Consider the following 26,219-nt stretch of genomic DNA (forward strand, 5'->3'; position numbering starts at 1 on the left):
GGAGCTGGAGGGGATCATGCTAAGTGAAATAAGTCAAGCAGAGAAAAACAATTATCATATGGTTTCACCTATATGTGGAACATAAGGAATAGCATGGAGGACTTCAGGAGAAGGAAGGGAAAAATGAAGGGGTGGAAATCAGAGGGGGAGATGAACCACGAGAGACTATCAACCCCGGGGAAACAAACTGAGGGTTTCAGGGGGGGTGGGGGTGGGGGGATGGGTTAGCATGGTGATGGATATTATGGAGGGCGTGCATTGCAATAAGCACTGGGTGCTATACGCAAACAATGAAGCATGGACCATTACAGCAAGAAGTAGTAAGTACTGTATGGTAAATAACATAACATAAAAAAAAAAAGCTATACAAAAGCTACATAAGTGAAAAAAATTACACCCAAGGCTGAAAATCATATATAAATCAAAGAGATTTAATGATAAGTTTTAATACAGAAATAAGACAAAATAAGCAGGCACATATGAAGTCCACTAGACATAGTAACAAGAGGTGAGAAATTAGAAAAAAAATGTGCCAAACAGGAGAAACAAAATGCTAATCACCTTAAAATATAAGGAATGATTTGAAGACATTATTTTTATAGTTATAGCTATACCTTTTTATAAAAAAGACTATTTCTAATGTGTTATACTAACGTAAGGAAATGCTTAAACTATAACATTAATAGAAACAAACACAAATTTGTTTATATAGTAGTTCTCAATTATGGAAAAATATGTGTAGAAAAAAATAGGACTGAGTAAATAGACGAAAATGATGGTTATTTTGGCATTGTGGTAATATGGGTAATTTTACCTTTCTGATTTAAACCTACTAAATTTTCTAAATGTTCTATAATAAGCATCATTGCTTTTATCATCTGAAAAAAAAACTATGAATTGTTTTTTTAAAAGTATCTTCAAGGGAAAGGCTTGAGTTCATTTTGAAATCTTACTTTGTATATGTTCTTTTGTTTAACTATATGCAGTGGAGACTGTATGCCAATAAATACCTCCTTTCTCCCTGTGTGCAATTTTCCTTCATCCAGTTTTCTTTCTTAGTAAATCTATAATTTGGCCAAAAGGAACAGAAACCATGTGGGTACCGGTATGTATGCGCAAAGGAAATAAATAGCTAAAATAAAGTGGCTACATTATGTCTCATTGCTAGTAATTATTTTGTTTCTGCCAGAGGAAGAGAGCAATAAAGAAAAGATATATAGCAGAATTTTAGCAGTGAACATGTACTTATTAATTTTTTCAGGGCTAAAATGACAACTCCACTTTGTTACAGTGTATCCTGAAACCTATTCAAAGACGTAAAAGAAAAATAAAAGTTCTTTGCTAAGCAGCATGCTCTCGGACCTAAAGATTTTCGGAATGATGTGGAAGAATGGAAAGGGCCCTTCATTTCTCCCTTGCAAATGAACACTGAACTCTGCTTTAAGTTGTAGTATTACACTGGAATTTGTAATATTTTTCCACGTACTGCTCAAGATAAAGCAAAGTGAAGCTTTCGAGAAACAGTGAACTGAAGAAGGCATCTACTCAGTGGGTAGTAGAAGAATCTTGACTGAGAAAACATGAAGGTGTGGGCAAAATATAGGCGTGCCAAATGTTCTAAGTAGAGGACCCAGAATTTTCTGCACCCACAGAAGCTTCTTAAATAGCAAGTCTGGAATATACTGGTAAATAAATACTTGATGGCAACATAAAACACCATACGGAGTCCATTCAAAGGTATCTCAATTTGATAAAGTCTATCTTGCTGATGTCTAAAGCAATCATAATGCCACTCTTATTAGAATACGAAATGTGTGACAGAGGCCATATACATATACAGTAGGTCCTCCAGTGGTGGTAGTTGTAAGCAACATGAAGAGTCTCCAGCTAACCTTTCTTTGACCTGTTATTTTTCAATTTAGCCAGAATGGCCCAGGCAATCACTGGCTTCCTGCAATTGGCTTATAACTTGGAAGAGGAACAACAATGATGTTTGAACAATTTCTGCTCCACTGTGGGGGCAGGAAACTTCAAGCTAATGTGCTTCAAAGGAAATTAATTTCCCACTGGTCTTCAACTTTGTGTTCTATAAATCCCTGGATTTAAGACTAGGAATATTTCTGATGTGCTTTTGAAAATCTGATCTAACTAGTGTTTAAGAAAAGGAAAACAAAATGCTCCAGGACATAATGCTGTAGGCCTTTAATAAAAGGTCTGCACTGAGCACATCTTATCCCTGGATTATCTCCCTAGTACAGTCACTGTGGTTGGTTTTTAAAAGGTATCACAGAAATAGGAAAGGCAAGAAAAGGGTATGCTCACGAGGCAGTGCATGTTTTAATTCTTTCAATTGTGTTTGGATTTGGAAGTTGTTCCTGACCCTGGATGGGACATGACTGAGGCATGAACCTGGCTTGCAATTTGAGTCTCTCTTGACGCATTTCCAAACTGGGCCAGATTGCTGGAGCTATTCTCAAACACACGCACCCACCCTGTAATTCCTGGTAGACATTGTGCTGAACCTTTGTAAATCTACTTGGAATTGTTTGGAAAATGTCCGCCATTTAAAAAAAAGATTTATTTATTCATTTTGAGACAGAGAGAGAGAGAGAAGCAGGAGGGGCAAAGGGAGAGGGAGAGAGAGAATCTCAAGCAGACTCTATACTGAGCTTGGAGCCTAATGGGGGGCTCTATCTCATGAGCCTGAGATCATAATCTGAGGCAAAATCAAGCGTCAGACGCTTAACTGACTGAGCCACCCAGGTGCCCCATCCTCCATTTTCCATGTGGAATCTGTACGCAGCTTTGCTAAGGGATTCCTTTACTTTCTTCCCTGCCATGGAAGCTCTTACATCCTGATTCCAAAACAATTTTCATAAAATTCGTCTCTCCTTCTGTCATTTAATGAAGCCCTCTCATTGTTACAGAGAGACCCTTTGAAGGTTGTTTCCCTAAGTTTTACTAAGATTGTACTAGGACTAAGATAGAGTATGGCTGTCTACATAATTATCAACTCTATAATATTTTTTCAATTCCAAGTATAAAAGTTCTCAAGTCCTTTCACCAACACACTACACAGAGCTTAGAAGAAGCAGTTCTCCATGCCACAAATTGTTCAAGAACTTTACAGATATATAAGGGTGGTATGTTATGTCCTCTATCAGGATGTCTTATTACAATACTAATAACCTAACTGCTAGTTGTCTCAATTCCTATTAAAATTGATCCAAGGCATCTATCCCTAATCATGTACCTAAGACATTGGAGTTCACAAATATAACAAAAAACATACATAGGTACTATTCTGGAGGGAGAACGTTCTTACGTTTTGGTTCTAAATTTTATCTATGTAATACCTCCAACTGAAATTCTGAGGCTATCTGTTTAATGCTTGCTTCCTATGACTAGGAAGTCAATTCTTGGCTTGTTTCGAAATTCTCCCAACTTGGAGATATCTGGATTTCCACTGAGCTTTGAATTTCATCTAAATCCTTTTACTTTCTGAAGAATTCCTTCATTGCATTAGGATGTTTTGACCATCATGACTTGGTTTTAGCAAACTAGCCTTTCTTTCAATTTAGTTGAGGATTCTTATTGACGCCTTGCAGCTTGGAATGCATACCTCCAATGTACTTCACTAAGAATCAGAGATAAGTCAGAGATGCTTTAATACCCCCACTGCCTAGAAGAGATAGGGAATTTTGCCTTGGGTCTACTTCATTAATAGAAATATTAATAATGTCTTTAATAATAACACGCTCTGGGTGTCGCAATTGTGCTTATGTGTCTCTGTTTTGTTCTAATAGTCTTTTAACTCCCCTTATTCTTTACTCTAGTACTGTAGAGAACAAAATCCCGTCACTGCAGGGCGAAGGACTGCCGAACCCCCGCCTTCTGCCTAACCTGTGGTGATGAATCCAAGACAGAGCCACAGCTATGGAAAACTAGAATATAAATAACCTTGACTGCTTCCTACCACTGCATAAAGAAAACTCGTACAGACTTCATGTTATAGCCATGGGAAAAACAAAATCTATCATACGAGTATCTGTAAGTGGTTGGCAATATTAAGTATGTGTCAAGAATTAACATTTCATGTTTATACCAGATGTCAGGTATACTACTTCCCTCTCTGAGCTGTCAAAAAGCATAATACAGAGAGAAAAGGTCAAAGAATCCTGAGGGATGCTAGTGGTGCTTAAAGGTTATAATGATTGAAAAAGATTGCTTTAAGTCTACATACATCACCACTTCAGATGTCATTTCATATCTCAAGTGGAAACAGAATAGGCCTTCTTAAGAGATTTGCGGAATACAGTATGTTTTGGCAGTAACGTTGAAAACACACTTTGGTTACTGTAAGCCAGGCAGAATGGGTCCCCTTATTTGAAGATCAATGATTATGGATGATTGATGGACTAGTTTCTCCATCAGAAAACACCGGCCTGTTGTTATTACTATAACAGATGTAATGTGATCCACATATAATTAATTGAATTTACAGAATGCCAGAAGTACATTAACTACTCAAAGCATCCCTTAATTTTCTCCCCCAATTTTCATAATGAGATAATGAACAAACCACCCCCTAACATATCAAGAATTCTACAGCCAAAAGAAAAATGAACAAATTCAGGCAACTGACTCAACTTGTTCACTGATAAAAGACATATTCTTTCTCTACCCCTGTCTCCGTCCCTCTTCTCTCCTTCCCTGCCTTCCTCTCTTAGTCCTTTCCTTCCCTTTCTTTATAATTTGGCAGTTCAGAATCCTGCCTTTAAAGAATATGCATATGGAACTACAAATGTAAAATAAGTAAAAACAGAAATGCTCTATATGAAGAGGAAATGAGAGGTATGCACACTAAGCTGTCCCCTTAAGTAATTTCACTAACCCTCAGAGCACTCGGCAGAGGACATTTTGAAAATTACTGGTGTGCGCCATCTTCAAGCTAGGTGAGCATCTCCTGAGCGCCCTCCTCAGAGCTTCTGGTCCTGCAAGACGCTGCATAAGCAAAGGGTTCTCTGACAGGTGAATCTGGGAGAAGCTACACGCTAGAGTCCTCTTGGACATGTAAACTCAACACCGTACTCTGAAAGGCTCTGAGAAATAAAAGAACAATGTTTTCTTTTCTTTTCCCAGTATTTTTGAAAAAGTGTTTTTTTTTAAACTGCCTCACATTTGTACATGATACTTACTACTGTTCATAAGAACATAGTGTGAAAAATGCTGCTCAGTGTCACACAAATGGTCTTTGAGTATAACATACACTGATAAAATATAAAACCACAAGAGAAAGTAAGAAGTCTATAGTGGGAACACAGAATTTACCTTGACCCATTGTATTTAATGTATCACCCCATTAATCAGATGGTCTTGTCAGGGAGGCAGTGCATAACCAAGTTCCTTATCTGTGGAAGGTGATCATTACAAGGCAGTACACGTAATATGTGACACGTTGTATAGAAATCAAATGGGGCATTAAAAGAAGTAACAGCAGTGAGTTGCAAAATGCATAAAACTTCCAAATATAATAATATCACGGACATTATGTTAGAAAAATGAGAAAAAATTGTCAAGTTTCTAGATTTACATAAAAATTTACATCAGGAACAACAAATAATTTACTTATAGTTACAACAGAAGAAGTAATTATGTTTTTGCTGAGTTATTGTATTTACTCTTGGGAATATGATGCTTCTTCATGGGAACTGGGCTTTGGTGACATTATTGATCTTCCAAAATCACCTTTTTCCAGATAAAATCAGTTTCAGTCTCAAGAAATGCAGAGTTGGCACTTACGTATAATAAAAATAACACATTAGACCCCTACCAATCTATTGTGTTTCATTGACTGATTTAGCCCCACTCTGGGGCCGTGAAACATTTGCTAAGAAAAGTTATGATGTAAAATAGAAGGGGAGAATGCTACAGAAGAAGTATGTTAAGTGAATTTGGAAAACTATTTCCAGAAGGAATGAGATGTGACTTCCAAACACTGCAGGTCTCTAGGAACCCATAATTAGCTGTTTTAATTAGCCTTGTTTGGAATTATTTTATATAGTCCTGAATCCCATAAAACTGAATTTTTAAAGGCTATAAACCATAACCTTAACTGTCTCTCAGACTTGTATTCTCTCAGATTGTTGAGTCAATGAGGCTTATTTTTTTTAATTAGCATTAGTTCTATGTCCCTGAGGAAGAGACCTCCACCTATGGTCTATAGGATGAAAGCAGCCTTGAACCATGTATTGTTTAACCCACACTATTAAAACATTTTTGGAAAGTTTTGCCAACATATAGTTTCTAGCTTTATGTGAAAAATCCAAAGATGTACTTTCTCCATGGGAATAACCAGGTGGAGGTGAGTAGTATTTGGAACCTTTGGGTGGTCTGAACCTTTTGGGTACCATTTTTCATTAAGATATATTATTCTTATGTTTTCTTACTGGTAGAGTTAGTATAACATAAACTAATTATTATATCTAGATCCAATCAAATGTAGGGGAATTGAAAGGACAACTACAACAGCCAAATAGCTAAACAAATAAATAAATAAGAAAGCATATGGCACAGCCACTCTGGAAAACAGTGTGGAGGTCCCTTAAAAAGTTAAAAATTGAGGGGCGCCTGTGTGGCTCAGTCGTTAAGCATCTGCCTTCGGCTCAGGGCGTGATCCCGGAGTTCTGGGATCAAGCCCCATATCAGGCTCTTCTGCTGGGAGCCTGCTTCTTCCTCTCCCACTCCCCCTGCTTGTGTTCCGTCTCTCACTGGCTGTCTCTCTGTCAAATAAATAAATAAAATCTTTAAAAAAAAAAAAGTTAAAAATTGATCTACCCTATGATCCAGCCATTGCACTACTGGGTATTTACCCCAAAGATACAGACGTAGTGAAGAGAAGGGCCATATGCACCCCAATGTTCATAACAGCATTGTCCACAATAGCTAAATCATGGAAGGAGCCGAGATGCCCTTCAACAAATGACTAGATTAAGAAGTTGTGGTCCATATATACAATGGAATATTACTCAGCTATCACAAAGAACGATTTCGCAACATTTGCTGCAACATGGACGGCACTGGAGGAGATAATGCTAAGTGAAATAAGTCAAGCAGAGAAAGACAATTATCATACGGTTTCACTCATTTATGGAATATAAGAAGTAGGAAGATCGGTAGGAAAAGAAAGGGATAAAGAAAGGGGGTAATCAGAAGGGAGAATGAAGCATGAGAGATTATGGACTCTGGGAAACAAACTGAGGGCTTCAGAGGGGAGGGGAATGGGGGAATGGGATAGGCTGGTGATGGGGAGTAAGGAGGGCATGTATTGCATGGTGCACTGGGTGTTATATGCAACTAATGAATCATGGAACTTTACATTAAAAACCAGGGATGTACTGTATGGTGACCAACATAATAAAAAATATTATTATTAAAAAATAATAAATAAATAAAAATAAGAGTGATTTCCTAACCAGGAAAAAAAAAAGAGAGCATATGATTATGTTTTTATTAAAATTATTTGTTGCTCATCTCTGTGATAGGATAGTTTCTGGCCCATTTGACTGGCACTGGTCATAATGCTTGCTTTGCAAAACAGAATGAGTGTGGAAATGACTGAACTTGTAAACAGACAGAATGGTTCTGGTAATTTTCTTTTCTTCCCCTCATGAGAATGGCTTATCCCAGACAGGGGCTGCTTTTTCTCAAAGTGAAAAAGTGACATCAAACATAGCTGCAGCCAATCCGCCCCTGAGAGCTTACGAAATAGCAAATAATCTTCATTACCACAAACCATTCAGGCTTTGGAGTCATTTGTTACTACAACAGAACAGAGTAAAAGCTGGCTGATACAAAGCAAACTTTGTACATAAATAGTGAAAATGCTCCCTATGTGTTTAATGTGCAAAATGTGCCTGTGGCTAAAGAATTTAAGAGGACATTAGAAAAAACACCATGGTGACAACTATAATCAGCAAATGGAAAATATGTGTAACAAAAAACTAAGTGAACTAAAAAAAACCTCTGTATTTTCTATAATTAAAAAAATGCAAATAAAGTAAATGCTATTAAAAGATTTAACTTGTAAGGGGAAAAAAAATTATCCAAGCCTCAAAACTTGTCCATGCTCATTCATTTGCATCACTTGACCGGTCCCTGCAGGATGTGGAAAGGTGAGTACCGTGGCATTTCTATGATTCCTGTCATCTTACTGAAAACACTGCACATGGCTCATTTCACGATTTCTTAGAGTTAAGTCCTGGTATCATTTTAAAGTCCAACTTGCTTTATTTAATAGGAAAAAATAGTTTTTAAATAAGAGTGAGGGCCAAAAGAGAAAGTGATCAATTTTGAAATTCCCTCCCTACAAGATCAATCTGGGTTTTACACTAGACAGATATACCCTGTTGAGATGAAACACACACACACACACGCACACACACACACACACACACACACACACTAACAATGAATGGATCCAAACTACTCAGGGGTGAGATGCCAAGCAGTGCCCATGAGGACCAAAGTCTAAGCAATCTTTACCAATACCAGTAGCAGTGCTCAGTTCATGTGACCATCAACAAGCAGAGTTGATTGCGGGTGCCTACCAATAGTTCCACACCTGGGAAGGTGGGTGAAAGGCAGAGAATACTCAGTTTCACACGGCATACCAACAAACCATGTTCTCTAAGGCAGCTAAGGTTAATGAAGAAAAAACTCAGCTGAGATAGGAACTGCCCAGCTTATAAATAAACGAACATCAATGTTTTATATAAGCCAAGAATTCCACTTCCCTTTCAGAGTCTAAATTGTCCTTATTAATAAAATCCAACCTCTGAAGTAGTCAATGCTTACATTTTCTTCATCATAAATGGCATTCCTCCATTCCTTGAAATATTTCTTTAAAACATTTAAATTCTTATGACTTGGTGATAGTGTGTCCTCAAAGGGTAGCTCAAAGACCATCTGAATCAAAAATCCCCTGAGTCATTCATAAAGAGTGCAGATTCCCAGCAAAGACCCCACACTATTGAGTCGGAATCTCAGAGAGTGAGATCACGGAATGAACATTTTAAACAAGTTCTCCAAATAAAACTTCTCACACAGCCACCAGAGTTCACGAACAAGCCCTTAAGACAGGTGACTGTATCTTATGTCTCAGGTCCTCACGTGCTCATTTTCAAAAGCACAGATCTAATGAAGTATGGCAGAGACAGGCTAGCCATACTTCCAACCAGTTCTTACTTCTCTCTTGGCACAGACTGGACCACATATTCTTACCTCCTTTGCTGTCAGTGTGACCACGTGACTGGAGACCAGTCAACAGAATGTGCGCATAAGAGGGGCGACCGAGCCCCCCATCAGGCTCCCTCCGCACTTAATGCAGAGTCTGCTTCAGATTCTCTCTCTCCTTCCCCCCTCCCCCTCCCTGCAGCAAGCACTCAATAAACAAACAAATAAGTAAATAAATAAATAAAATCTCAAACAACAACGACAACAAAAGAATGTGCACATAGTTAACATATGACATTTAGGCCTATTCCTTAAAAACCACCCACGTGTCTTCTTTCACCCTTTTCTTTCTGCCAGCTTGAGGGAGACAGAGGCATTGACCATGGATTTCAGATGTTGTAATGAAGGGACATAAATGGATGGAGACAGAGAGCTTGATTTGGACCTTATCTAAACAAGAAACACAGTTTGGTTTGAGCTAATATATTTTCAGGTTTGTTGCCGTAGCTCTTGAAATCTTAATTAAAACACTCGGTCCATATAAGTGCATTTTCATGGCAAAGCAACCAACGTTTATCTCTCCCTCTACCAGTGCACGGACTACTTCTCAGGACTTGCCTGGTACTACTGTGGTGTTTGTTTTGTTTGTTTTTAATGACAAAAAGCACCAACTAATGATCATCCTCAATTTCTGCTTAGAATGTTAGGAAACAAAGCCTTTACCATGCGTGATTTTCACTAAATTAACAACCTTATTTTTACTTAGAGCAGAAACCATCCGTCAGAGCGCTGCAATTTTTAAATGAGTTCTTGTTGAAGTACTTATCACTGTAACGGTGGGATTTAAACTTCCAGCTTACGCATGTAATTTTCTTGATGGGCTTAAGTCTCCTTCTGACTTCTGTCTGTGGGTGGATAGAATCAGAGCGAGGAAAACTCTACAGTCTTTAGAGTGGGAGAAAATGATTTTCTCTTTGTACTGTGGAAGACCGCTTAGGGGATCGGAGAATGAAGTAGAAGGGAAAAGCTTGAAGCCTGCTGCTGGGATAAACTGTATGTGGAATTGGGCACCGGAGTGGCTCAGTTGGTTGAGCGTCTGACTTGATTTCAGCTCAGGTCATGATCTCAGGGTCTTGGGATCCAGAGCCTCATGTGACTCCATGCTCTCTCTCCTTCTCCCTCTGCGACTTCCCTCACTCTCGCATTTGCATGCTAAGCAGTCCTTAGTCTTTGCTCTCTGTCCCTGGTCTCTCTTTCTCTCTCTTTAAGGTTTTTATTTATTTATTTAGCAAGAGAGAGAGAGAGCACAGAGTGAGAATGAGAGTGAGAAACAGACTCCCCGCTGAACAGAGAGCCCCATGCGGGGCCGATTCCAGGACCCCTAGATCATGACCTGTGCTGAAGGAAGAAGTTTAACCAACTGAGCCACCCAGGCGCTCCCCCTGGACTCTTAATTCCTGGCAGGGCTATACCTCTGCTCCATGTACATCAGCCTTCTTGACTGCCTAGCCTACATTATAGAAATAAGTCGGCCTCAAACTCCAAAATTCAGAATTATTTCCTGCTGGGGCAAATAATTTCCAGAAGAGAGCATCTGATTGGTCCAGCTTGTGTCAGGTGTCCTTCTCTGGGCCAATCAGCCAAGGCCAGCTGGAACATGCTCCATGTAGGTGCAGCCTGTGAAGGGAGGGAGGAGGGGGGAGTCCCTGGGGAGAGGCAGTCACTGATGCTTGTACAGGATAAGTATCTCAAAGGCGTCCCTGTTCCTCTAAGTGTCACTGTGTTGTTAAACAAAAAATAGTCAAGTCTTCCATCCCCAACCACAGATTAACTAATAAGGAGGGAGGAAACCCAAACATTTTTTAGAATTATGTTTTCCAAAGTGGGGTACAAATATTCCAGGCAAGAAAATCCTCTGGAGTAAAAGAAAAAAGTGAAATAAACCCTCTTTATAGACTTAGTTTTACTTAAATATTTTATTTTATTTTTAAAGATTTTATTTATTTATTTGACACAGAGAGAAGGCAAGCACAAGCAGGGGGAGCTCCAGCAGAGAGAGAGGGAGAAGCATCTCTCCTCTGAGCAGGAAGCCCAGTGTGGGGCTCCATCCCAGGACCGTGGGATTATGACCTGAGCTGAAGACAGACACTTAACCGACTGAACCACCCAGACGCCCCTATTTAAATATTTTAAATTTTTATATTTTTCCATATAGTAAAAATTCTAGGACTATCGTATATTTTTTTGTCTAATAAATAATCAGACATTTCAAACAAGTCACGGGTATTACCTTGGTAAACCATCACGACCATCCTATAAGGATATGTTCTATGATTCTTATCTGTTTACAGATATGAAACAGATGCAGAGGTTAGACAATTTGTCCAAAGTTTGTAGTAATGTCAGAGTTAGAACTGGAACTCAAGCAACCTAGCTCTTAGATGCCTGGCTTGTATCCGCTATGCCTCCTACTAAGTATGTCTGGGAGAGAGAGATCTAGAGAGAGAGAGAAGGCAGGGTACGGTGGAGGTACTTATGAATATTTTAATTATATATTTGCATATATCAAGAGGTTCTGAAGAACACCATGCTAGAAGGCAGATAATATGTAAATCAAAAAACTGAAGCCTGTAATTTTTGTGAACATAGAAAAATTTTCCTTCAAAAAGCAACAGATCTAGGTCTGAAGCCCAAATCTATTGTGTGGCCTTCAACAAATCACCGAACTGCTCTGAGGTTCAGCTTGTCAATGCAGAATAAGAGAAACACAGCCTTCCTTGGTGTTAGGAACAATGAACCCTGTGTCTGATTGAATAATGATACTGTTACTGTTATTTCAGGGCTAACCAGTCATCAGCAAACCCACCTTTTCACTTCTTGTGGGACCATAAGCCCCCGAGGACAAGGGGATTCCTATTTATCTTTCTATTTCTTACACACTTTCAGGGCTTTTCACTTGGGGAGAGGTTTGGGGTGAGGTTCAGAAAATAGTGATCTGAATACCTTCTAATCCAGTTTATCAACATGCTTTCAGTTTTTTCCCTACTTAAAACTAAGATTATTCAAGTTAAGGGCCATATTTATTATGGTAACACAGCATTATAATACATAAGACATCTCCTACACATCAACAGATATTTGATGGATGTGTGAGTAAATCAATGAATGGATAACATGGATGGGTGCGTAGATGGATAGATGGATGGAAAGGAATCAAAGCAAGGGCAATAGGCAGACTTGATGAATATTTCTAATTCACAGATCCCACATTCAAGTACTTCAGAGAAACAGGATTTTTCATCTCTACTTCCAACTATAAAATGGATGCTCAGCAATTAAGATTATTCACTACAACAGATATTTCCTTTAGAGATCAAAATATTTTGCTTTCTCCATATAATAGCAGCTGAGGTTTGTGTGTCAATTGACTCAGAACATACTTGTCTGAATGCTACTATGAATTTGTTAATATTTTGGACTCCTGTAAATGTCAACAGTCACATCAGAACTGAAATGGATTCAAAACGTAGTTTTAAAATTGTGATATATTATTCATTCCATCTACAGGTGGATTCTCTTTTTGCCATGATGTGTTAACCTGCCCTTGCCCACTCCCCTCTCCCCAGTTAGAAGCAATACCCATTCAGAGTGATACACTCTATGGCCCAAGACATTTATTCCTCAGGAACCTGCCATTCCTCTGCTCTATCTTGATGTCACAACCAGTGATGGCATAAACGCCTGCTAAGATACAACTTTTTCAGCTCTACGGAAGGGGAAACCACTGGGTTCTCAGAGAAACATTCCACACAGTGACCAGTGATGCAAATATGATGGAAACCAAAAAGCCCATGAACGTAATATGTATTCTTTACTTCAAAGTGTTGTAAGAAACTATTGTTTTAAGTTTGATGAAATTATAAGTATAAACAGTAGAGAAGGGCAGTTCAAGGAAAAACGAGTGTCTAAGACAAAATGGTGTTAAGTTCAGAGATTCTTCGCAGAAATTAGTGTTTTGAGTTAACCACATCAAAAAGCACATCAAGGTGTCTTGTCTAGCAACTGGACACGTCTTTCCAGAAAATTCCTACTTGGCACCTTTTCTTCAGACTTGTCCTGTCTAAGCTACCTGAGATGACTTTTGCTTTACATTACAGTCTTGAGGAAAGAGAAAGAAAGAAAGAAAGAAAGAAAGAAAGAAAGAAAGAAAGAAAGAAAGAAAGAAAGAAAGAAAGAAAGAAGAAAAAAAAAAAAAAACCAAAGATGTTGATACAGAGGTGTAAATCCCATGCCATCTGGTTATGTTGCTAACAGTTCTCACCTCTGTCACACCAGGATTTACAAAGCAATTTTTAGCATTAAGTCACTTCAGCCTTCACTACCTGCTGTTTGGCATCTCACATCGTCCTTTGAACATCCCCAAAGCTATGTTGTTGTAAGTGGATGGCAGTGTCCAGGGCTGTCATTTCAGGAAGAGCATGCATACGGCACAGACACGGGAAGCTGGATCAGAGACCAAACACAGCAAAAGCCTACAATCTATTTTTTACTCAGAATTAATTTCATCAGCCATCTTTGGACAAAAAATCAACTCTTTATTAACATGTGTGTATGCAATAACCTGATCAGCCTATGAATTACTGTCTAATTAATATTTATCATGAAGTGCCCATGAACTAGTCTTATAACCTTATTTATAATAGGGTAATTTCTCTGGTGCATTTGAATTTCTAATGATTTTATAGTGATACCAGCAACTGCATGGTAATGACACTGATTCCTAGCTTCTCACGCAGTTGGTAACTAGATTAATAATTAAGCTACAGATAATCCATGTCCAGTCTCTTATTTCTGACTTGTCAATTCCTAGTTTTCCAACTAATTTCTGAGAGGATGCTAATTCCTCTTGCCTCGGAGAGATATTGGGTTGTTCAATAGAGAAGCCAACGGATAGGAAGTGGCAGAAAAAGTTACAGAATAAGTGGAAGGTAAGACCCTTCTCAAATTACAGTGACTTGTGTTACTTAGGAGCTGTAGGGATTCCTAAGAGAAGTTCCTAATTGTCACCCACCATGAAACCATTTTTCCTTCTTATTGGCATCAAATAAATGGTGACTGCTCTTAAGCAAAGCAGCCCCAGGTTGCTGCTACTTTCTTATAAATTATCTGCATAAGTGAATTACAGGAGTATAAATAATATATGCAGTTTCCATACTGCAGTACCCTCACTTAGGCTCTTAACATGTAGAATTCCCTAGTCTATTTTGGGAGAGTATTTCAGATTTTTATACTAAATGAACAATAGAAAGTAAGCAATTTATTTACAAGAAAGAGATTTTAACACAATTTTACTATGAGCCAATAATAGAAGAAATAAAAGCCAGGAAATTAAAAAAAAAAGGTAAAAAGAGCTATTGTGACCTTCAATAAATAGCTGTGAATTAGCTATTTATTGTGGTATCTTACAGATCACATTGCTGGCTACAGGAAAAACACAACCAAAGGCCAAACAGAACACCTTTGGTGTGTGTCCCAACTCCACGACTTCCACATCACCAAATGAGGAATGTCTTGCTAGCACAGGACCCTTTCGAGACTCCTGAAGTGGCCCCCCTGCAAGAAGAAGGCAGAAAGCAGTGTGGCAAAGATAAAGCTGCTTAGGGGCACACTGCATCTCTTGATGATTAAAAAATGCATGGCACACTGTAACTGATGTGTCTTTGTGCCTTGATATTTCCTTTTTATTGTGATTAAAAGAGTAAAAGCATCATCTCACTCAGAGATCTGAGACGTTCTCAGAGGGGTTTTGCAGAAACTAATACACCCAACTGATGGCTCCCATCAACACCTAAGGTACTTCCTGTCATATAATTTAATTTCAGAATCTGAAGAGTCTGTTTTTGGTGAGGTTCTCTATGAATTCGTAGATCTAAATTAGCATCAAGTTCAAGGTTACATTTGCCTTTCACATCATACCTGGGAGGTTAGAAGTCATGTGAGAAAACCATGATTGTTTCTATGCTTGGGACTCTGGCCCCTTCGTTTCAAGGGCAACACTGAAAAGGCAATCCCCTTACCTCTAGGACTTAGAAAAAAAGAAAGACAGGAGTCTTAGGAGACATTAAGGAGACTAAGAAGACCACAAAACAAGGGAATAAATCTGAGTGAAGGGCATCTTGAGAAAGACGCTTTAGGCATGAATGGAAGAAAAAGAAAGTGATGTCCTCAGTGGGGAGGTAATATTTTGGTTCTGAAGTTACAAACATGTTCTAGTGTTTAGGCCAGGAAACTGACTAGGGGAAAAGGAAGGAGTGAGGGCAGAAGCAGGTAATGGGGAAATCATTAGGGACTGCAGCTAGGATGTTGCTATTCAGGGTGTGGCCGATGGGCCAGCAGGATCAGCTTCAGGAGAGAGATTATTGGAAATGCAGAATCTCGGGCTCCCACCCAGAACCACTGACTCAGAATCTGCATTTCAGCAGGTCCCCAGTTGATTCATTTCCCATCAAAGTCTCTGAAGCACTGGACTAGCACATACCTGAGTTGGACATTTGGTTGAACTCTGGGGAGATTTCTGCTCATGGGGACTTTGGACATTGCTGATTTCTTGTGTTTCCATACACAATGGCTTTGAATATTAAAACAAAACCACTAACTCTGTTGCATCTGATGTGAAATGTCAGAAGCCCTTGGCTTAGGATAGTGACATTTTCACTAAGGACTCTGTGCCTTTGTACCACGGTCATTAAGAGAATGGCACCTGGGGGCTGGTTTGGGGTGTCTGTAATACAAGGAGCAGTGGCCCAGGACTCGGGCATTGAGGGTCTAATTCTACTACTTCAGAGTTCTATGATTTTACGAAGACTACTTTCTTTCTGAGCCACACTTTGTGAATTCCCAAATTGTAGCGCTAAGTAACGGCTGGGTGACTCGGTGCTGAAGCTTACTTTCTGGCCTCCTGCCCCATCTGTCACTTATAAGCAAGAATGTGGGCTCCAGGCATTCAGGTACTGGCTGGGTGGGAGCTGAGCCTCTTGGCATCTCCAGAACGGAAGCTTCCCGACCCTTAGATTGTCACTCAACCAATTCCTCTCCATACTTTTAACCAAAAGAATCTTCTAGCAGATGATTTCCATGAGGAGCCAGCACACTGTTTAGCATCTAAGTAGGACTCCATAAATAGAAGCTACTAGGACTGTTATTTTTACTATTATGATGATTATTTTACTATTCTGTGCCTCCTCCATTAGGGTATTACTCTGGTAAGGAATATGGTGGTTGAATAAAATATGATGGTGTCTTCAGTAATTAGAAAATAATAACATAATTAAACATTTCCAGCCACAGAGAAAGGACCACGAAAAAATGGGAAGAAGTGAATGAAGGTAATGGTGAAGACAGAGAAAGGGAAGTGCATGTCTCATGGGGTCACAGGTGGGTGATGAGTGCCACACATCACATGTCTGATAAATCCTGGCATCACAGCTTCAGCTCTTTCGTGACCTGCCTCACCCCCTTCATTGAAAGACAACTCCCTAAGTCAATAAGGGCCGGGAACCAGGCCTGATGCTGGCTGCTATGGTTGAAGTTCCCTCTCATCTGTCAGTGCCTGCACCTGTCTGGTTGGCACCAAGGGCATACTGGTTGTTAGATGCCGAGACCTCTAGAAACAAAGTTTCTAGTGATTTCTCAAAAAGCCTTTATAACTGACCAACTCTACTTTTTTTTTTTTAAGAAAAGGACACACATTCTTTATTAAGATCCATAAATGATAAAATTGATAAATTTTTCAAATGTTTTAGGTTGGTTGCACAAGAAAATAATAATGATAATGATATGGTGCCAGAATAATGTATAACTGACCAACTCTAAAAAAAGGATTACTTCATTTATTTCATGAATGCATGCATTTGTTCAACCAATATTCACTGACTACTTGTTATATCAACCAGCCTTGTGCTGCTTATTAAATGCTTATTAAATTATTTTCATATGTGCTGAAGTACAGTTTCCCTTGGGCACTTGGGTGCAGAGCCAACAGTGACTTGGGCTCTGTCTTCTAGGAGTTCACAAGCTAATGTGTCAGAGCAGTGGATGTAAATTGTAAATATCTTAGCATTAGGTAAACTTGGATCAATGGGAATCCAGTTTTTAGCATCTAAATCTGACACCCCAGCCCTGATCATTTTCCTGCACCATCTAACACTGAGGAAGGTATGCTTTTGTTCAGTTCTTTACAATTGCATGCATGGTCCTGCTTCTTCAGTGCTAATATGTCATATCTGGGTTTGTTTCTTTCCTTCCTCATCTATAATCCTACTTCACTTCTACATGCTCTAAAAAATGAGAAGAGAAATATAGGAAGTCACCAACAGTTCTCCAATTGATGATATTAGAAAAGATTCATCTTTTGGAATATGTTTCATCCAATGGCTTAGTCAACAGAGAGGTCCCTCCTTTGTTATCAGAAAATAATATATCTAATCATAAAAACACTTAAAGATCACTCAGTCAAGATCTTAAATTAGGCCAACATTTCCAAAACTCATCACAGACAAGACCTTTTAGCTGCTATTTTGTGTTTATTTTTAAAATAAATTTATTTTTATAGTTCCTTACTACATGTAGTTCTAGCCATTGATTCTTTCTAATACATTTCCTCCTTTTTTCTCATAACGAAATCCTCTTTTCTTTTAGAAAATATGTCTTTCTCATCCCAGTGCTTGTCAAAGCTGACCCTGACCTCCTGCTGTAGAAATCATCTCCTAAATAAGGTTGATTCAGCTAAAATCAAGGACCATTGAACAACAGGTTGTCTGGTTCATTAGGATCTCTAGCATTAAGGTCCCACAGGAATTTGGAGTTACTGGAGGCCACCTTTGACACCACAAGGAGTCTACGTTATATGGAATCAACATTGAGGAAAGCAGAGTCAAGAGACATAAGGAAAGGACAACTGTTCGTGAAATTGGTTGAACCCCTGCCTCCAGCAGAATGGGAGATTGGGTTCTTAGGGATCAGACAACGAGATAGAGTTTGGGATAAAATATTTTTATCAACGATCAAAACTTACAAAGGAAAGAAGCAGGAGCAGGACTGGGAAGAGAAAGAAGCCCAGCTGTGATACAATCCAACAATGCCCTGGACATGCTGGCAGGAAGCTCTGGGAGGGCTGTCCATCAGAACTGTCCAGTGTTGAGCAGAAAGGGCTGACCTTTTATTCTTTTTTTTTTTTTAAAGATTTTATTTATTTGACAGAGAGAGACAGCCAGCGAGAGAGGGAACACAAGCAGGGGGAGTGGGAGAGGAAGAACCAGGCTCCTAGCGGAGGAGCCTGATGTGGGGCTTGATCCCATAACGCTGGGATCACGCCCTGAGCCGAAGGCAGACGCTTAAGGACTGCACCACCCAGGTGCCCCTGACCTTTTATTCTTGCCTTGATGAGTCACCAGATGTGGGGTGCTGCAGACAGGGTGAGACTATGGGCAACTGGCTCTTTACAGTTGAGGAGACTGGGAGATTGCTGAGACCTAGAGGCTATCCACTGACCCCACTACCTTCAGTGAGGCAACAAGTCTTTCTGGGTGGTGCATCTCTCTAACAACCATACAGCTCAACTAGGAGCCAACTAATCATCCCAGTGATGTGGTCCAGGAAACTCCCTATTTTCTTCAAGCCAGTTTGAGCTCAGGTACTTTTATTTGCATTCAAGAGACTCTGTTTCCCTTCCAAGTTAAAATTCCTTTGGAACTTCAAGATTCCAGAAAATATATACTACTGAAATAGATTGGGGAGCCCAGTGTAAACCCATACCCCCAACATCATGGCAATCATGTCTGCTAATCAAGCCCCACACCTGCAGTCTCCAGCTGGTTCATACACTTCAAGTGATCAGATAGTGAAGATGGGATATGTTTGTTTTATTGTACTGAGGGTTTTGTGATTAAAACTGACAGGTCACCGGGGGAAAAGGACTTGTATGTCACAAAACAAATAAAGTCCATCATATTTTCATTTGAATAAACTTCCCTATGATGGGAAGACTTCTCATTTTTGCCTCTGGTCAGAAAGATCCTCTCTAACCTGTTTATCTCTCAGTAATTCCCATCCTCTCAAGAACAGAATTGTTTGTTTCTCCAAGAACAGTGATTTATACATTAATAATGCCCTCTTTGTTTCCGCAAGTGACCAAGTTTGCAGGAGTAAGCATGAGAGCAAAATCAAACCAACACTCCAGGCTCTTACTGGGGAGCAAAGCTTATTAAATTATTTTCATATGTGCTGAAGTTCATTTTCACTCGGGTAGCTATTTTGTTAAGCTTCTGAACTTTTAGCAGTATTTCAGTTTATACCAATGTAGCATAAAATTTGCAATTCCAACACCCCAATGAAAATGTGAATATAATATACATATCATTTTCATATGTATATCATACATAAAGAGATCCAATAGCATATATTAATCATCATATTTAAGTGTGAATATGAGAGAGAATGAGAGAGAGAGAGAGAGAGAGAGAGAGAGAGACAGAGAGGGAGGGGGAGGGAAAGAGAGAAAGAAAGGGAGAGAGTCAGAGAGAATGATGTGGGGGTGGGGGGGAAGGAAACCACAAAGACTCCACAAAGGCTCTAACGTATGTCATAGTCTAAAACTAAATAACAAATGATATGGTACAAGAAGCAGTGTTCAGCACCATTAGGTAATTGAAACAAACTTGATCTCACTTGTCTTTACAACACTCCTTGTTGTAATAAATTATGTTTATAAACTTCCCTGGACGGACCATCTTTTGTAGAGTTTCTTATTTTCCAACTCAGCTGACAGAATCCAATACATGGGTTATCAATTTTCTTAGGGTAATTTAAGGAAGCAATAACAGTACATATGCTGTTGGTCTTGCCCTGAAACTTATTCAATAAATATAAAAAACACAAACAGACCACTTCTTACCTCCAGAGTGCGGCGGCGGGCCGCAAAGCAGGACGACTCCCTGGCCTTCACGCACAGACACCGTACTTCTCATTTTGGTTTTAAAATTTTCAAGATCTGATTTGAAAACAAAACAAAATGGAATTTCAGAAAGGACGATGCAAATTAAAATCTCCACACAGAGACAATCCATTCTTTTGAAGGATAATTTTTAAAACCCTTTCTCAGGAATTTCAAGAGAACATTTGCTTAGAGAAGGAAAATGAAGATTTTGATTTCTTTATTAAGGCTTCTTAGAAATTCAGCAATATGATAAGAATATATACCCGTTAATCCTGTGGTGCTGGAGCAGTGTCGAAAATGGCCTGGGCTATCCAAAAGGATGAAGCATATTGGAATGAAATAACCAGGCAATATGACTCAAAGAAGGAAATGAAATATCTTGAACCAAAATATACATAAACCAATATCCACATTTGCCACAGTGATTCATCAAATCACGAAGAAGGGTAGCTTTACCCTTTAATGAAAGCCAGCTATTCATGAATTTCTCTCCTAAAATATTTTATTGTAAGTAGCTTAAATAAATTTTATTCTACTTATAAATATTGTTGTTATTCACAAAAAGAATTGAAAACATTCAGATTCTGGTTACAAGTCCTATTTGTCCCACATCTTGAAGGATTCCACAGAGGGTATGTATCACTGAAAATTACCATCCAGGTAGAATTCAAAGGATCGCAGTAAATTAGATCCACCCATTCCTTTCTAGTTGTGGCTGTGAAAAAAATGAAAATCATTTTTATAATTGTCCAAAGACCTTTTTCCCCAAGTTTTTAATTAAGCAATTGAGGCAAATGCAATTTTGTTCAGCAGTGATTATTTTTTTAAATTGTTGAATTTCTTCCGGTCATAGTCCAGGACAACCCATTCTGATTCTTATTCTCCAGCATAAATTACAGAAGGCAGAAAATTCTGTTGGTTCATTTTGAACACAGCTTAAGCCTTTGGGGAAAAAGGAAGGAAAAAAAAAATCTGTTTCTTTGAACCCAAAACTTGTGAACTCCACAGCTAATATACTCAGTGGTGTCACTTTCTGTACGAGAACAATTGCACTGTCAATTTGTGAAAGAATACACTCATTTCACAGAGCTTAAGGATTCATATAAATTACCTATGTGGTGAGGCAGTGTGTCTACTTCAGAACACAACTTGGAAAAGTTCAACTCTGCCTGGAAAAATGTAAAAAGCCAAATAATGATCTTCAAACTGATAAAACTACAGACTGTAGACAGCTATGAATATTCTAAGCACCTTAAGTCAGCCTATCAGAGGGAAATAAGAAGGTCTACTTGTTTCATTTTAATGTTACTGGAAACCAGCATTACATTACTAGGCTATAAGCATGGGAATAAAGCTATTCAGCAAAACTCACTAGGTGGGCCCATAAAAGAAGAAAAAAATTGTGTTTCTGGACTTATTTTAATAGGAAGTTCCCCCACAAAAACGATATGGTAACACAGTATTATATTATCTTTAAATGTGTGACTAAAATGTAACATAATCAAAACATGAACGTTCCTGAGTGTGTATGCGCTGGAACTGCAAAACCAAACCATCCAAATATTTCCTGAGATCTAAATGGGGGAGTACATCATATCAGACCATAGCCTATATACGGAAAAATAAGATCAAATGATGATTTTTGGCAACGAAGTATGTGTCATCAATGCTGATTTCTTACTCAATTCTTACTTTATTCTGTTACATAAATTCACACCATGGAAGTGATTCATCACTGATTTTAGCTCAAACATGCAAAAAAAGGAAAAAACCGTCCTATGGAAACTAATAATGTCTCTTCTCCCCTAGAGGTAAAAATCCCTTTAGTTTAAAGCACTAATGGGCCTGAAACCGACCTGCCCATTGCTCTGGACGCTTGCATTGATAGTCTCTAATGCTATACATGGGTATATAACATTGTTCTTTGGATACCTGTAGCCAGTCTGTGCAGCACAGGCATGAGGGAAAGCAGAGAACAATACCTGCCCTGGCTTCAACATGTTTTCCAGGGCTTTGCGCCTAGCCAACCACTGTGACCACAATGAATTTTTGTTTCCTTTAAAACCCAATCCCCTGAATTCTTAGTTCATGTTACTCCAAGTGCTGTCTAGGACCACCTGCATCATTATTACCTAGGATTCCTATTACAAATGCGGATATCTGGGAAATCGTGTAAAACTAGTAAGTTAGAACGGGATCTGCATTTTTAACAAGCTCACTAGCTAAAGTCTGTGCACGCAAAATAGAACTTTGTGGCTTCCTACTGAGATGTATGAAGTTCAACCCAGATTAATTATCTTAAAACATATCTCAAACTTTCTGGAACATATGAAAATGTCCATGAGGTAAAGAATCTCTGAAACATCCATTTAGCAGCAGGCTGAAAAGTGAAGCAGTCACTTATTGAACAAGTATCCACTGAAGACTTCAGCCCGCTGCATGCGTGTTCTGAAATGTAAATCACTGGAGCCTCCTTTCAGGGAGAGCCCTGTCTGATTAGAGACGGACTTGACACCAAGAGCGAGAACCTTGCTCCTTCGGTGGTAAGGACACAGTCAAATCGAGGATGGTGTGTGGGGGGTGGAGAGGGAGGTTCTGTTCAGACAGAGGGATCAACAAAGGAAAAGCTGATGTGTAAGAACGTCTGCTTCAAAATGTAGCCAGATTTCCTCCCGTTTGGGGAACACTAAAGACTACAGAGATAAAGGTAGCCTAAATGTCTAAAACGTTTTAGGTTCCTGAGATAACCTACTCGAAAGTTACATGTGTAGCTCGAACTCAAGTGAAGGCTGCACAGAATCCATGCTTGGCAAGAACTGTATTAGAACAAACGCTCCTTAAGAGTCAAAATAAATAAAAACGAAATCCAGGACTTATCAGATAGAAACTTCTCAGAAATTTATTTCTGTCTCCTTTTCAATTCTTGCAAACTCTGAAATTATTCTGGAACTTCTAATTAACTGGACTTTAAACACAAAGCAACATGGTAACAAAGCATCCACAAAGAAGTACAGTTAACATCATATTTGATGGTACAGGACTGAAGGATTTCCCCCTAACATCAGGAATATGACAGGGATGTCCATTCTTACCTAACACTTCGTATGGTACTAAAAGTTCTAAGCACTGCAATAATGAAGGAACAGGAAATAAAAAGGGTACAGTTTGGAGAGGAAGAAACAAACTACCTCTATTTGCAGATGACATGTCTAAATAGAAAATGAGAAGGAATCTATCCAAAACAAAACAAAACACAACTTGTCAGTATAAATAAGTGAGTTAAATAAGATAGAGGCTACGATTTCTAGATGCTAACACTGAACATGCAGAAACCAAAATTAAAAATACGAAACTGCTTACAATCGTTCCAAAACAATTGAAATACTTAGGTATACAGATAATAAAACATGCAAAGGGTGTATATGCCAAGAGTGACAAAATACTGATAGAAAACCATCAAATATGAGCAAATGGAGAGCTGTACTGTGTTCATCAGCATAGTATGAGCTCTCTGCAAATTGATATGTAGGTTTAATGCAATTACTATCAAAATTCCAGCACATTTTAAAAGATTTGTTCTGCTTTTATTTTTTGAAGGTACAGGCAAGCTTTTTCTAAATTTCATATGTGAAAGCACAGGCCTCTAGAAAAGTTAAGACTATCTTCACTAAGAAGACTAACATGGAAATAATCACTCTACCTAATATGAAAGCTTATTTTATAGCTACAATGATTAAGACAGTGTGGCACTGGTAAAGGGATAGATACATAGATCCATGGAACAAAATAGCCTAGAAATAGACTCATGTAAATATGCTCAATTGATTTTAAAAATTTTTTAATTAAATTTTTATTTAAATTCAATTAACATATAGTGTAGTATTAGTCAGAGGCAGAGGTTAGTGATTCATCAGTTGCATATAACACCCAGAGCTCATTACATCAAGTGCCCTCCCTAATGCCCATCACCCAGTTATCCCATCCTCCCACCCACCTTCCCTCCAGCAAAGAAAAGAAAAAAATGAACTAAACCTCACTCATGTATAAAAATTAACTCACTGAATCAGAAACTTAAATATAAAAAAAAGAAAACCATGAAACTTTCAGAGAAATAGAAAGGAGAACATCTTTGGGATCTAGGGCTAGGCACAGAGTTTTTGATAACAAAAGACTTGACAACAAGTACCTTAATCATTAAGAGAAGACTAATAAACTGGACTTGATCAAAATTAAAAACTTTTGCCTTATGAAAGCCCATGTGAAGAAAATGAAAAGACCAGCTGCAGACTGGGAAAAAAATGTTTGCAAACCACTTACCCAGTAAATGAATAGTATTTAGGATATGTAAGTCCTCTCAAAACTCAATAATAAGAAACAAAACTATTCGGTTAGAAAATGGGCAAGCAACCTGAACAGACACTTTCCTGAAGAGGATATACAGATGGCGAATAAGAACGTGAAAAGATGTTCAGCATCGTTAGCCATCAGGGAAATATAAAGTAAATCCCTAATGAGATAGCACAGCATGCATATCCAAACGGCTGAAAATAATAGACGGTGACAACACTAGACCTTGCAAGGATGTGGAGAAACTGGATCACTCCTACCTTGTTGGTAGGAATGCAAAATGCTACAGCCCCTCTGGAAAACAGTTTGGCAGTTTCTTACGAAACTAAACACACAACGACCATATCACCCATTTATCCCAGGAAAATGAAAACATACCTTCAAACAAAAATCTGTACATGCGAGTTCATGCAGCTTTATTTGCAATAACCCTGAAATGGAAATAACCCGGATGTCCTGCAATGGTGGTTAAGCTAACGGTGGTACACAGGTATCACGAACTACTACGCAGCAATAAAAAGCAATGAACTACTATACACCTTACAACTTGGATGGATCTTCAGAGAATTATGCTGAATGGAAAAATAAATCCTCAACAGTTACATGCTGTATGATTCCCTTTATATAATATTTTAAAAATTAAAAATAATTAGAACTAGAGAACAGGTTGCCAGTGTTTAGAGAGGTGTGAGCAGGGATGTGGGTGTGGTTATAAAAGGGGGTACTCTTAGGGATACTGATGGTAGTGATGGATACACAAACTACATATATGATAAAATTCTATAGCACACACACTCACACACACACACACACACACACTCACTCACACACACACACACAAATACATGTAAAATTGGGGAAATCTGAGTGAAAACAAAGAAAAACTCCGCTCTCCATATTTCCTTTTATTTTGTTTACTCTTCCTCCACACCACCCACAGTCTGGAATGCTGTACTAAGATATCCCAAAGTTGTAAGCACAAGATGGGGCCAGCATCTCTAAGGCTGTCATCAAAGAGAGGTGTGCAGAGCCAGGAGAGAAATACACTCCTCATTCGGACTCTTCCCCTATGAAAATCACATGGAGCATTCCTGGCATATAAAATAGCCTGCCTTGATGCCTGTTGATTTTCTGGATTGAGCAGGTTTTCCATGGGCTTCTGAAGGACTTTACTTTTAGGTTCATCTCCCCAAGCTGTGGGGAGGAAGCCAAGACCATAAGAAACCACTGATGCATACACAGAAAAGACTGGGGTGACTCTGATTTCCTGACACTCAGGTGCTCAATTTGGAATCTGATTCCACTTGCTACGTATTGCTGGTGCTGGTTTCTCCATGTAGATTAATTCAGGTAATCACCTAGCAAGCAGAATATGGGAAATGTCACCGCGTATAACTGCAGGGCTATGGTGAAAGTTTCCCTTTGCAGGACTTAAAACCAGCCAAGGAATGGCTATCATTTCCCACCAACGTCAGCTTGGGGAATGCTGTTCAGCCAAATTAAATGAGTGTCTTTATGCATGATAAGTCAGAGACCTTAATATAAAATAGGCAGTGATGAGGTCTCATAATGTCAGATGAGTATTAGAGTATCCTAAACATATCTGACCAAAGAATTCTGTGTAGAACATTTTATGGGAAATGCT

At 38.8% G+C, this 26,219-nt stretch overlaps 1 protein-coding gene across 1 annotated transcript in view; it reads right to left on the reverse strand.

Moving 5' to 3' along the window:
• CNTN3 (contactin 3) overlaps positions 1 to 26,219 on the reverse strand; it is a 244,839-nt gene that overhangs the window by 128,316 nt on the left and 90,304 nt on the right. Inside the window, exon 4 of the mRNA XM_026501250.4 lies at positions 20,186 to 20,281. Coding sequence (XP_026357035.3) covers positions 20,186 to 20,281 — 96 coding nt within the window. The remainder of the gene's footprint in view (positions 1 to 20,185; positions 20,282 to 26,219) is intronic.

Source organism: Ursus arctos, unplaced genomic scaffold, assembly GCF_023065955.2.
Source record: "Ursus arctos isolate Adak ecotype North America unplaced genomic scaffold, UrsArc2.0 scaffold_14, whole genome shotgun sequence".
Taxonomy (NCBI): Eukaryota; Metazoa; Chordata; class Mammalia; order Carnivora; family Ursidae; genus Ursus; species Ursus arctos.